The sequence below is a fragment of the Bos taurus genome, chromosome 18 (genome assembly GCF_002263795.3).
Source record: "Bos taurus isolate L1 Dominette 01449 registration number 42190680 breed Hereford chromosome 18, ARS-UCD2.0, whole genome shotgun sequence".
Classification (NCBI taxonomy): domain Eukaryota; kingdom Metazoa; phylum Chordata; class Mammalia; order Artiodactyla; family Bovidae; genus Bos; species Bos taurus.
In genome coordinates this window covers 42,943,902-42,958,889 of record NC_037345.1, presented here as the reverse complement: position 1 = coordinate 42,958,889, position 14,988 = coordinate 42,943,902, and the positions used below count along the sequence as shown (strand labels likewise).

At 37.7% G+C, this 14,988-nt stretch overlaps 1 protein-coding gene across 2 annotated transcripts in view; it reads right to left on the bottom strand.

Annotated features, from left to right (window-relative positions):
- The window catches only part of DPY19L3 (dpy-19 like C-mannosyltransferase 3), a 74,655-nt gene that overhangs the window by 34,364 nt on the left and 25,303 nt on the right, over nt 1-14,988 (bottom strand). For both annotated transcript variants that reach the window (XM_002694919.6, XM_059877491.1), the window contains 4 exons: nt 8,706-8,827; nt 7,985-8,130; nt 5,919-6,042; nt 5,246-5,380 (listed from right to left, as the gene is read on the bottom strand). In XM_002694919.6, the coding sequence (XP_002694965.1) occupies nt 5,246-5,380; nt 5,919-6,042; nt 7,985-8,130; nt 8,706-8,827 (527 nt within the window). The remainder of the gene's footprint in view (nt 1-5,245; nt 5,381-5,918; nt 6,043-7,984; nt 8,131-8,705; nt 8,828-14,988) is intronic.

Below are 14,988 nucleotides of genomic sequence, written 5' to 3'. Positions count from 1 at the left end.
CTGTCTGGTTCTCAATTGTTGAGAGAGGGTTGCGGATGTCCTCAGCCCTGTCTGTAGGTTTGTCCGTTTCTCCTTTATAGTTCTGTCAGTTTCTGTTTCATATATATTGTGGCCCTGTTGTTTAGTACATATGCATTTAGAGTTCTCATGTCTTCTTGGTAGATGAATACTTTTTTCAATATACAGTATTCTGGTAATTTCCTTTGTTCTCATGCCTATTTCATCTGGTATTAATATAGCCACTCCTACTTTTTTTGGTTAATATTTGCAATGGTGTTATCTTTTCCAACTCATTTAGTTTCAATCTTCCTATATTGTTTGTTTTGTGTGGAGTGAATTTCTTATATAAAACATTTTGGTTGTGTATTTTTAATCTGCTTTGACCCATCTCTTCAAATTATTATATTTCATTGCTATGTGTGTGTTAGTAGCTACGTGTGTGTTAATAGCTCAGTCGTCTCTGACTCTTTGTGACCCCATGGACTGTAGCTCACCAGGCTCTTCTCTCCATGGAATTCTCCAGGCAAGAATACTGGAGTGGTGTGCCATTCCCTTCTCCAGGGCATCTTCTCAACCTGGGGACTGAACCCAGGTTTCCTGCACTGCAGGCAGACTCTTTACCATCTGAGCCACCAGGGAAGCCCTAAATAATTATTGCTATGCTAGATCTTAAAATCTGTTATTTTATCATTTGCTATTTGTTCATTCTGTTTTCTATTTGTTTTCTCTTTTCTGCCTTCCTCTGGGTTCTGATTACATGAATTCAAGTTCTTGCTATGGTCCCACAGGTCTCTGAGGCTCTGTTCACTTTTTCCAGTCTATTTTCATGTTCAAATTAGTTAACTTCTAAATTGTCCTATCTTCAAGTTCACTGATTCTTTCCTCTGACCATTCCAGTCCACTGCTGAATTGATCTTCTGAGATTTTTACTTTCATTATTGGAATTTTTCAGTTGTAAAATTTTCACTTGCTTCTCCTTTTTATCTTTCAAATCTCAGTTGAGAGTTTCTATTTTTTCGTTTGTTTCAAGTGCGTCTGTAATTGCTCAGTGACAGTTTCATGATGGCTGCTTTAAATTCCCTGTCAGATAATTCAACTTTTGTGTGTCTTGGTGTTGCCACCTGTTGATCCTTGCTCATTCAAGAGATTTTCCTGGTTCTTAGTTTAATAAATGATCTTCAATTATACCATATGATATTATGGATCCTGGAACCTTCTGTAAACCTTCAGTGTCAGCAGACCTCCTGATACCATCCCAGCCTCATGCCACTGAGGGAAGAGGGATGCTGTCTCATTATTTCCAGATAAACTGGCTGTCCAGGGTGCCCATTTGACCTCTGCTGACTTTTAAGGGGGTATCTCATTACTGCAAGGTGAAGATGAAAGTTTAGGCTCCCCATAAGCCATCTGCTGACACCATCCTGGCAAAGAGGGGAAGGGATGTCTTACTACCAATAGTTAGAAGTTGGAGGTTCTCCATGTGCCATTCATGCTTCACCCTTTTCTTGAGGCTTTTTCCCCCCCTCTGAATCCATTAGTACTTCCTGGTTGTTAACTTCTCTAGTACTTAGTCTGAGATAAATACAGCAAAGAGAAAATCAAGGGAACTCACTGTCATGTTTTTCCTTTGGTCTTGAGGTCTCTAGGCACAGTCTACTTTCTTTTCTCCACCTCTCAAAATCTTATGTTTGTTTTTTATATAACATCTAGGGCTGCTTTTAATTGTACTTAGGAGGAGGAATAAGGAGAAGTGCGTTTACTCCATTTTATCTGGAAATAATTTATTGAGTATTTTAAAATTGCCTCCCAGGTATTAATCACTAATGTGTCTTGTTTTCACAACAGGTAATCTCTATATTCTTAGTAAAGGAACAGAATTAATTACATGCTTAATAATAACATTTACTGTTCTATTTTATACTTTTAAATTCTGTACACATTTCTCACTGAAAACTTCACTTTTGATGGTAAGAGACTTTCCATCATCCCTGAAAAGATGACACATACTGAAAAAGATAGTTTTTTATCACCAGATCAGGCTCTGAATTTGTATTATCTTTTTCTGTATCAATTATTCTGACTCTTTCCCATGTGACATGATTAGAGATCATGATTCCAGTTTATGAAGAAACTAAGGCTCCAAGAACTTATATCAGTTGACAAAGCTTAAAGAGCTAGTTATTTTCAGAACTGATAGTAGCAACTTGGTATTATAAGCCAGGATCCTTTCATTATGATACTGTTCCTTCTTAAATTCTGATACTACTTCTAACACCAACAGAGTTTCAAATATGAAAAGTTCGGTGAAGTTTAGAACTGAATATAAAATAAATTAGCTGTATTATTCTTTAGTTTTGTGTGTGTGCCAAAATAGTATCTTTTATTGTTTTCTAATTAAAAAGTAATAATAAATGTTCATTATGGAAAATTCAAGAGATCTATAGAACAAAAAGAAAATAAGAGTACTAAGCACATTTTGTTGTTGTTTAGTTGCTACGTCATATCTGACTCTTTTGTGACCCCATGGACTATAGCCCACAAAACTCCTCTGTCCACGGGATTTCCCAGGCAAGAATACTAGAGTGGACTGTCATTTCCTTCCTCAGGGGATGTTCCCCACCCACGGATCAGATGACTGCTAATACTTTAATGTATATATTTCTGGAAACTTTCCTTTCTATATACATGTTTTATTTTTGAAAAAAAGGGAGAAGGATTATATATATGGTTATATATAATATGGTTATATATAATACTAATGGTTATATATAATACTCTGTTGCATAGTTAAGACATGTTCATTTAACAATACTCTATTGCTATTGACTTAGGTCATTTCCAGACTTTTCTTATTACAATACAATGAAAATGAACAGCTTTGATTATTTCCTTATGATAAATTTCAAGACGTGAAAGTCTGGTGAAAAGACAAACACATTTTCTTGGGCTTTTGATACTTACTGTAAAAATACACTAGAGAAAATTATATACTACAAAAAAACTTCATAGTTATATTTTCAAAATTGCTCATTATTTATTTTTTAAATTTCTTCTATTAATTAACTAATAAATCAATTTACTTATGTTAAAGTGTACAGTGTTCTTTTGAATGTGCTTGTTGCGGGTGGGGGCAGTGATATGAAGAAACCAACTGGCCTAGGAGTGTATGACAAGGAGAAATACAGAGGCATCTGGGCACTCCTTCCCCTTAACTTGCAAGTCTCCATGAGCAAAGTATAAAGAGTTAACAAAACAGGAAAGCAAATATAAACCAACAGGAATGGACTCAGCTTCATTTGTACATATAGCTTTTACAGGCACGTGGCTTCCATTATTATTATCCAATATCACACATATACATATACACACATACACAGTTTAGCTTTCGCTTATCCACCTGCTTTCTTTTCTAATTTTTCTAAATTAAAAATTTTATTTTATGTTGCAGTTTACTTGATTAACAATGATGTGTTGGTTATTAGGTGTACAGAAAAGTGATTCAGTTATACCCATATCAGTATCCATTCTTTTTTGATTCTTTTCCCATTTATCCACCTGCTTTCTTTACTGTATTTTACCTTCATTATTTTGCTTTCTCACATTCCATCCAAATTATACTCTCTTCATTTTTTGTCCAGCTCAAGCATCTCATTTCTGTGAAACCTTTTTAGCCTAAAAATAACTTTCCTCTTCTAGACTTCCAGTGCTTCAATTCAGTCAGTCAGTTTAGTCGCTCAGTCGTGTCCGACTCTTTGCGGCCCGATGAATCGCAGCACACCAGGCCTCCCTGTCCATCACCAACTCCCGGAGTTCACTCAGACTCACGTCCATCGAGTCAGTGATGCCATCCAGCCATCTCATCCTCTGTCGTCCCCTTCTCCTCCTGCCCCCAATCCCTCCCAGCATCAGAGTCTTTTCCAATGACTCAACTCTTCACATGAGGTGGCCAAATAACTGGAGTTTCAGCTTTAGCATCATTCCTTCCAAAGAAATCCCAGGGCTGATCTCCTTTAGGATGGACTGGTTGGATCTCCTTGCAGTTCAAGGGACTCGCAAGAGTCTTCTCCAACACCACAGTTCAAAAGCATCAATTCTTCGGTGCTCAGCTTTCTTCAGAGTCCAACTCTCACATCCGTACATGACCACAGGAAAAACCCTAGCCTTGACTAGACGGACTTTTGTTGGCAAAGTAATGTCTCTGCTTTTCAATATGCTATCTAGGTTGGTCATAACTTTTCTTCCCAGGAGTAAGCGTCTTTTTTAATTTTATGGCTGCAGTCACCATCTGCAGTGATTTTGGATCACTAATGCTAGTGCTTAGTATTACTACAAATTGACGTCTATCTATCTATATATATAGAGAGAGATAGATATATAGATGTATATATTAGACATGTAATTGTGTAGACATCTTCATTTTCCAAGTTAGATGGCAAACTCCCAATGGATGAGACATCTTATATGGGTTCCCACCTGTGTTTTCTGTGCTGACTGATTTTAATGTTTCCTAATTCAGATTCAGTCAGTTTTCAAAGATTGCTACACCTCTTCTGACATGGAATATGTGAGCTCAACTCTTCTCTATGAGATTATATTGCTGCCCTAGGTCTGGAGATAATATTTCATTGTACTTGGGAAATACTTAAGTTACTGTTACTTTAGAATAGTAACTATGAGCAACTTAAAATTATACACAATACATCATAACATAGTTCTGCACGTGACAAAAACCATGCAGTTAAATGACAGCAGCACACACTGGGAGACAAACAATGGTTTCCTTCATAATTTTCTTATTTCATAGGTGGCCTCTGGCCAATCAACAGGGATTCAGATCCCACACTGGTAAACGTTACTATGAACATTTTATAAAGTACCACAGAAAAGTTGTTACACATCCACTGATTTCCTTGGGGGGAGAAAGGATGGGGTAATACACAGTAACACATTTTAAAACAGCTATCCCATATTTTAACATTTAAGTAAACTCTATAAAGGACAATTGACTCAGACACTTGTGCTCCAAATAAATATGTCTTTTAATGTAAAATAAGCAAGATAAAAGTTAAAATCATCAAACTAGGCTGTATAAATTACTCAACTTCAACTGACCACAACATATTTACATTACAGTTAAGAAGCAGCTTCAACTTTATCATTAAGCATGTGCATATTTTGAGCTCATTCTATGATATAAAACATTAAACAATGACCATCTCAACTGAGAAAAGAAAGCAAAGCTTACCTTCATTGCTGGCAACATGTCTAGGGAGTCCAGTATGAACAGCACTAATGCTTGCATCAGCATCATAAACTGATTAAATTGCCATGTTAGACTAAAGAGAAAAGTTGATATGAAAATGGCAAGAAGTGTCAGCCTCTGTAAAAAGAAAATCTTATATAATTTACACGTCTCTACTAATAAAAAGCCTCTCAGACAAGTGTTCTCAAGAGCAGCCAATATCTCTATAAACAAAACAGAAAAAAACTATAAAATGTTGCTCTGAAAACTCTTGCATTTGTTACTTATGCTCTAAATATCCTAAAGTGACACTTTGCATATAAATATTCACATACAGTATGTGTACTCCATATTATTATGGAGGCGATAATGCACCAAGTCACATCTCAAGAGCAATCGCTTAAAAATTCTGACAGCTCTGCAGGAATTTTGTGTGGGTTTGCTGCAACTATTTAAGGGCAGATGATACAAAGAACATTTTTAACATCGAAAATGAAAACATTTTCTTTGTAAAGTAGGGAAAGGCTTGGGAAAAAATTTTAACTCAAGTTAAAAAACTAGTCGTGGAATAAGAACTATCAACAGACACGGGGACACTATGAACATCACATTTTCTGAAGCTTCTAAGATAAAACTGGAGAACTAAAAATAGACACAAAGGATTGTAAAAACTTACTTGAGAAAGAGGCTGTAAGTTTGGTCTCAGGAAGTATGTAATTGCTGCTATCTGGATTGCAAAGAATGGCAGCGCCCAATTCTCTCTCAGGGGGATGGTAAACTCCACCCTTGTGGTATCTATTCTGTACACGGAAAACACGAAGGGCCAAAGGGGTAATTTTTACTATCGCTACCTCAAAGACTTCCTGAAGTCAAAGACGTGTTACATTAAGTATATTTAGATTTTGGTTCTTGGTTCTCAATAATTTGTCCCTATCATCATCCCTGTAACATAAAACTGTCATTGGGAAAATTTAAATAACCTGTCCACAGGTAGACAGGGGTAGAACTGGTAGTGTTTTATACTCGAGTCTTAATTTTGTCATTGATTAATAACTGGTAAAAATGGTACTGAAGAATTTATTTACAGAGCAGCAATAGAGAAACAGACAGAGAATAGACTTATGGACATGTGGAGAGGGGAGGAGAGGGTGGGATGTGTGGAAAGAGTAACATGGAAAATTACATTATCATATGTAAAATAGATAGCCAACAGGAATTTGCTGTATGGCCTAGGAAACTCAAACAGGGGCTCTGTATCAACCTAGACGGGTGGGGTGGGGTGGGGAGATGGGAGGTTTAAAAGGGAGGGGATATATGTATACCTATGGCTGATTCATGTTGAGGTTTGACAGAAAACAACAAAATTCTGTAAAGCACTTATCCTTCAATAAAAAATAAATAAATTTAAAAAATGCTGGTAAAAACTGCTTGACCCACACCCCCCCTAGAATGTGAACCCCCAGAGGGCAAGAATAGCTTTCAAGTTTGTACACCCAGTACAAGAACCATTCCTACACACACTAGGTTTCCAACAAATGTCTTTTATTTACTTCTAATAGAAGCAAATTTGACTTTTAGCAGGAATTATATGTTAGATTAAAATGTTAAGAAGCAGCATAACACAGCAGTCTCACACTTTGCATCTGAATTCTGATTAAAACTCAGCATGTGTGTGCATGTGTGTGCGTGTATAGCTTTCTATATAAATATATATGCCTAATAAATAGTCTCATATACATGTCTATGCATATAATTTAACCTTTTACATATATTTATATATATAATATATACTATAAAACTCAACCTTTTAAGCTTCAATTACTTCATCTCTGAAATAGTAATAATAATAGTACCTACACTATAAGGTTGCTAAAATAATAATATAAAGCACTAATGTAAAGTGCTTGGCATATAGTAACCACTCAATAATGTTATAATAAAAAGTAATTTGTTGAGGTTTAACTAGCATTTGAACTCATGTTCAAATTTTAAGACTGATACTGAATATTGATGTTGCTTTTACGGGTCAGGCAATAATTCGATATATCTTGAATATGTTTTTTAAAAATGCTACTTCAGAATGTTCTGGTATTTGGAAATTTATATATATTAATTAAATAATGTAAGAACTTCCTTACGTTTGTACAGTGCTTTATGCTTTGCTAATTAGGAGCTCCACACAATTTTATTGAGGTTGATAATAAAGCTATTATCAAACGTTTTAAGAAATGAGACTTATGACTAGAGAAATATTAATCATACAGCAAGTTAGTAACAGAATTGGGACTATTATAGATGATCCTCTTGACTTACAATTCAATGTTTTGTTCCTCAGTTGTAGATATATTAATACAGAAGTAGGACTTCCTATGTTACTAAATAAAAACTTCACGAAGTAACCCAAAGAGAAAATGGTGGTTGTTTAGTCACCAAGTCATATGTGATTCTTTTTCAACTCCATGGACTGTATCATGCCAGGCTCCTCTGTTCATGGAATTTTCCAGGCAAGAATACTGGAGGCGGTTGCCACTTACTTCTCCAAGGGATCTTCCCAACCCAGGGATCAGACCCATGTCTCCGGCACTGCAGGTGGATTCTTTACCACTGAGCCACCAGGGCTTCCCCAAAGAGAAAATACTCTCACACATGGAAGAACTACCTTCTTTAAACTGGAAATGAAGTAACTTCATTTTCTAAACTTACACTTTAGAAAGGGAGAAAGGAATACTGATTCCTACTCACCTATTTGTGACGTACCAGAAGGCTGCTAACAGTCCTGAAAGCCACGTACCACTCAGGAGCCAGCTGGTTATGTAAAGAGCTGTGACATAAATTGCTTGGAGTCCAAATAAGGTGTAAATATAAAAATAAACCGGTTCTATATATTTCTGTAAAAGGGAATGATAAAAAAATGTTTGTTACAGAACTCCTACTCCTACTCATTGCCACTTAAAAAACATGCAAGTGGAAATTTAGTATTTAGAAGTTTGGTATCAATACCAAGAAATAAGCACACATCACTCCTTCCCATGTAAAAGTGTGCAAGCAGCCTTCTTTCTCAGTATCAAGAGCAGAAGAGGGAAGTTCCTGAGCACTTTGGCTTCAGAAAAGTTTTACACCTAGTTTTGTCTAGCATTCCCTTATTTAGGTGAGGAGGGTCACTGTGATCTGCTAATCTTCCAGGTTTTTCTTTTCTTTTTTTTAATTCAAAGGTAAATGAAGAGTGATTACACATTTCCAATTGAAAATACTTACCAGCTTTCAAACTGCACACTTATAAGCCTCGAAGTATCTATATGTAAAAATATCTTATAAAATACAAATAAAAAGCAAAATTCACAATATGTAAAGAGAAAATTAGCATACTGTTGTTTTTATATCAAGACAGCTGAAGATCAGAAAAACATTTCAACACTTTGACTTTCATCGGATATTAAATTCAATGTCACAGATCACAACGTACCTGTATGGGCAGAACTCTATATAAAATACTGAGAAAAACCTCTTGGTAAATATTCATTCGTTGAAGGAGGTTAATTGTCCTCATAGATTCCGTTTTGTTATCATATATTAAGCCACGAAAACCTAAGATTAATATTTGAAAATTCAGGAAAAGATAATTATAATTATTCATTCAAAACTATTCACAGATTCTTTAATATATGTCAGAGAATGTGCTAGATATTGGGGACATAATATAGTCCTATCCAAAAAAGCTTGGGCTTCCCAGGTGGCTCAGCGGTAAAGAATCCACCTGAAATGCAATGCAGGAGATGCGGGTTTGATCCCTGGGTTGGGTAGATCCCTTGGAAGAGGGCAGAGCAACCACTCCAGTATTCTTGCCTGGAGAACTCCATGCACAGAGAAGCCTGGCAGGCTACGGTAAATGGGGTTGCAAAAGAGTCGGACACAACTTAACGACTAAACACCACCACCACCCACACAGAGCTTACCCCCCAATATATCACATGGACACTTGTTTAAATGTTTACACAAACATAAGTAAATTATAACTTTCGTGATGTGAGAGAATCTTCTACAGAAATTTGCACAAAGGATTTTATATTTTCCTGCCCTGCCTTCCTGTCATGGGGCCTATTAGGACCTCCTTGGGGAGAATACATGAAGCCTCCCTTACTCCCCTGGGAGGGGTTTGGCCATATGACTTGCTCTGAGCAACGGCATGTGAGTGGATGTGACAGAGGTCATATCAGCAGAATTTACTATGTTTCCACTATGTTTCCAGAATCCAACATGTTTCCACTAGCAACCTTGCTTTCCCCTCTGCTGTGATAACAGTATGTTCTACATAGGGGTTGGATAATAAGAGTGAGAAATAAATCTGTTGTTAAAGAATTCCACTGCTGTAATTTGGTCACCTGTTACTGCAACCAAGTCGACTATTCAACAGAAGGTATGAATAGACAGTTTACAGAAGAACATGCACACAGTTCTTACACATTTGAAAAGATGCTCAACCTTACCCCTACTAGAAATGCAAATTAAAACTTCACTGAGATAACACTTCTCAACTACCAGCTTGGAAACAATCAAGCTTGACAATATATTCTATTAGTGAGCCTATAAGGGAAAGGAGTGTGTCAAGGCTGTATATTATCACCCTGCTTACATGCAGAGTACATCATGCGAAATGCCTAGTGGAGAAAGCACAAATCGGATTCAAAATTGCTGGGAGAAATATCAATAACCTCAGATATGCAGATGACACCACCCTTATGGCAGAAAGCGAAGAGGAACTAAAGAGCCTCTTGATGAAAGTGCAAGAGGAGAGTGAAAAAGCTGGCTTAAAACTCAACATTCAAAGAACAAATAGCATGGCATCCAGTCCCATCACTTCATGGCATATAGATGGGGAAACCATGGAAACAGTGACAGACTTTCTTTTCTTGGGCTCCAAAATCACTGCAGATGGTGACTGCAGCCATGAAATTAAAAGATGCTCGCTCCTTGGAAGAAAAGCTATGACAAACCTAGACAGCGTATTAAAAAGCAGAGACATCACTTTGCTGACAAAGGTCCATCTAGTCAAAGCTATGGTTTTTCCAGTAGTCAAGTATGGATGTGACAGTTGGACCATAAAGAATGCTGAGTGCCGAAGAATTGATGCTTTTGAATTGTGTTATTGGAGAAGATGCTTGGGAGTCCCTTGTACTACAAGGATATCAAACCAGTCATTCCTAAAGGAAATCAACCCTGAATATTCATTGGAAAGACTGATGCTGAAGCTGAAGCTCCAGTACTTTGGTCACCTTATGCAAAGGACTGCCTCATAGGAAAAGACCCTGATGCTGGGAAAGATTGAAGGCAGGAGGAGAAGGGGACAACAGAGGATAAGATGGTTGGATGGCATCACCGACTTGATGGACATAAGTTTGAGAAAGCTCCAGGAGCTGGTGATGGACAGGGAAGCCTGGTGTGCTGCAGTCCATGGGGTCACAGAGTCGGACATGACTGAGTGACTGAACTGAACTGAAGGTACTTTCATACAGTGTAGCTGGGAAGGCAAAATGATATAATCCTTATGTAAGAGAATTTGGCCTAGAGAAGGCAATGGCAAGCCACTCCAGTACTCTTGACTAGAAAATCCCATGGATGGAGGAGCCTGGTGGGCTACAGTCCATGGGGTCGCTACGAGTCGGATGCGACTGAGCGACTTCACTTTCACTTTTCACTTTCACGCAATGGAGAAGGAAATGGCAACCCACTCCAGTGTTCTTGCCTGGAGAATCCCAGGGACGGCAGAGCCTGATGGGCTGCTGTCTATGGGGTCGCACAGAGTCGGACATGACTGAAGAGACTTAGCAGCAGCAGCAGCAAGAGAATTTGGCAACACCTAGGAAAATTACATATGCATTTACTCTTTGATCCAGGAAGCCCATGTCTAGGAATTATTTTCAAAGACAGACTGGCAAAAAGACAATGACATAGGTACAAAGTTATGCATGCAACTCCAAAGTCCATCAATGGGAGGTGTTATGGACTGAACCATGTCTCCCTAGATTTCTATGTTGAAGCCTTAATTCCAATGTGTCTATATTTGGATAGGGTCTATAAGGAGGTAAAAACTTTAATATGTGAGGTCATAGGGTGGGACCTTAATCTGACAGGACTGCTGTCCTTATAAGGAGAGGAACTGACAAAAGGGGACTCTCTCCGTCTCTCTAAGAATACACACGGCGGAAAGGCCATCTAAGACCACGGCAAGAATGGGGCCATCTACAAGCCAGAAAGAGGCTTCACTAGAGACCAACCCTGACAGTACCTGATTGTAGACCTCTGGCCTTCACAACTGAAAAAAAAAAAAATTATACTGTTTAAGCCGCCCAGTCTGTGTTATTTCGTTACAGCAGTCCCACTAGACCAATGTAGGAGTGTTATGGAGTCTGTAAGTGCCTCCTGTCCATGTCAAAGTCCTAAGGACCCCCAGTGCAATGGTATTTGAAGATGAGCCTTTGGGATGTAATTAGGTAGAGATGAAGGTTAGAAGAGGGGGACCCTCATGATGGGATTAGTGCCCTTATCAGAAGAGACACTAGAGAGCTTGCTCTCTGTCTCTCCTCCACGTGAGGGTGCAGAGGTGGCCATGAACAAACCCAGAGAGTCCTCGCCAGAGCCCAACTGTGCTGGCAGTCTCATCTCAGACTGCCAGCTTGCAGAACTGTGAGAAAATAAATCTCTGTTTTTTAAGCCGCCCAGTCTATGTTAGTTTGCTACGGCATTCCGTGCAGACAAGAAGGCTACTCGAATAAAATATGGTGACCCACACAAAGGACTGCTGTGCCACTGCAAGAATGTAAGTAAGTAAATAAATGAGGAACATCATGATATTCTACTACAGAGTGATGAAGATTTCAGTCAAGTAAAAAAAAAAAAAGCAAAATAAAGAACAGTGTGTTCAGTAAGCAGGGATTTTTCTAAGTAAAAGGGAAAATAAGAATATATAAAATATTTGCTTACACTGAAAATATTAACTGTAGAATAATAAACCAAAAACTAATAAAAATAGTTACCTTAAGGGTAAGAAAAGAAACAGGGTGGAGATGAGAGGAGGACTTTCCTGAATGCCCCCTGTTTTATAGTTTTGACTTAGGAACCATGTAAACATTTAAAAAATAAATATAGAAATATATATAAAAATGTTTTACAAAGCAATCCCTGAAAATGAAAAGCAAGATAAAACAAAGATACCTACTGAGTTGGTATTAAAAAAAACAACAACAACAAAACCTCTTTCCAGTGTTCTTGAGAATAGAGAAATGTGACTATAAATTTCTAGGAGGCTACATCCTAAGGACAAAAATCCCTGGTGGCCCAGTGGTTAGGAATCCACGCTCTCACTGCCATGGGTCCAGGTTCAATCCCTGGCCAGGGAACTAAGGTCCAATAAGTCACACGGTGTGGCCAAAGGCAAAAACCAAACAAACAAAAAATACAAAAATAAAAAAGAATTACAAAGACAGCTTTGTTTTTCAGGCAGTCACACTGTTGGTAGCAATATTATCATTTCTACACTATAAGTATTATACACAGCAGCAAAAAATAGATAAGTGATGTTAATGTCATAAGAAGTCAAAATTTTTGACTTAAATAAAAAAGATACAAATATAAAGTTGAAAAAGTAAAACCTTGCTCTAAATTTGAACTAAAAATAGCTATATTCATATTTTCTCTCAGGGGGAAAAAAAAATCACATTTCCTAGCTCTGCTCACTAAAATGGTCTGGAAACAAAGACCAAATTAGCAGCAGTAAAGGCCTTGAGTACCCAGAATGTGGTCTCTAGATAGCCATGAAAGAGGACTGGGGCTCCTCTGGAGAAACAGCTGATTCTAAGCCAGGGGTAGAAAACACACAAAATGGGTTTGAAAGGATGTGTCATGCCAAAAACAAGGGAGTCTGCAAAGACTACAGGAGTCATATCAGAGAGACAGAAGCTGATCCCACTGCCCAAGGATCGGACAGTTTGTTGTAAGAAGAATAATGCAAAAGATTGAAACACGTCAAATATGTTAGAAATCCATGCATTTATGGTGATATTTAAGAAAGCAAACCTTTAGGGGATGCAAGAGATGTAACTCATTCTACAACAAAAGGAAAGGATCAGTACTTCTCCCATCTTTCCTTTAGGAATTAAAATTCTGGGTTGCCAAATAGTTGAGAAAATGTTTTTCTTTAGAGAGGAATTCCATCTGATAACGATGGCAGGAATTATAGACTTGGATTATCATGACATGTGTCATGATACAATGAACAGATTTAGGTAGTGATCATCAGTGGTGTCAAACCAATAGGTGAAAGGCTGAGAATTCAGTAATGGATGGCTTAGGCCTAACTCCAAAAGAAAGAACTGTGCATTCCCTGACGTGGAACTGTACAACACCACCTATAAAGTATTCTTGCCAAAAAGCAGAACCTAAATCTGGGCAACACTCTGGATCTAACTGCCAATCAACAGGAAATTCAGCCAACAGAGAAACACCGGATGCAGCCACTGGGGCTCCGCAAAGCCCAGCAGGTGGAAAACTCACAGACAAAGCAATCCGTGTTTGTTTTCAACAAGGAATTACAAGAAAAAACGATGGCAAGAAATCTTTAGCTTAAAAGAAAGAGACACAGCAAAAGATTGCAGTGGATGAGCTTTACTTGGATCTCAAAAAACCACATCAAAAATCTATAAGACAATCAGGAAAATGAGAATACTGAGTGGATATTTGATACTAAGTCATTTCTTATTTGTGACAATGACAACTTGGTTATATTTACAAAAAGGAGTTGCCATTCTTTAGAGAAATATACTGACATATTTACAGATGAAGCAATATGAGGTCTTGGAATTACTCCAAAATAATCCAGGTTGAGGGTGGGGGGTAGTGAGGAGACAAGATTGGTCATAAATTGGTAACCACTGTAGCTGAGTGATACTTGACTGCAAACCCATTAGCGAGTTCTACATTTTTATATATATGAACACTTCCAAAAGAATAATCTTAACAAATGACTTAAATGAACTGAAATATCAACTACTGCGCTCACAGTGATACTTAGAAAATACTCATTATTCACCTTTAGAGCAGAGTTTCTCAACTTCAGCACTACCTGTATTTTGATATTTTAGTCCTGATAATTCTTTGTTCTGGGGACCGTCCTGAGCATTGCACGATGTTTAGAAACATCTCTGCCCTCTGCTCACTAAATTCCAGTAGCACACTCACTCGCTCCCCTCTAAATTGCAACTATCAAAAGATCTGTGGACATTCCAGTTGTCCCCCAGGGACAACAACTGCCCTTCAATAAGAACCACTGCTTTAGAGAATGCTAGAGAAGCAACTCATAATTTTGAGAACTAGTAAGGACAGTTGATTCTCATACTCACTGTAGTTATGTTATATAAAATTGCAAAGAAAACTGAGCAATACTGAAAGAGTAGGAAAAAAAACAGGGTTAGGTTCTTCCAAGCTTCTGGTCATGTGTTTTCATCAAATGGTCAACACATGACCTTCATTTATATAAGTTTTTGTCTAAAGACACCATTTGTTGATTCATAAACATTTAACTCAACAGCACTCTTAACTCACAACTGAACAATGCTTATCTAACACATGTATTTTCTCCGTATGCCTTCAGCACAGCCTTCTCGCATTTAAGAAGACTATATAGCACTCCAGTGCTATGCTTGGGGATCACTTTAAATATCAAAGTCATCAACAAAAAGCCCCAAAATGCAAAA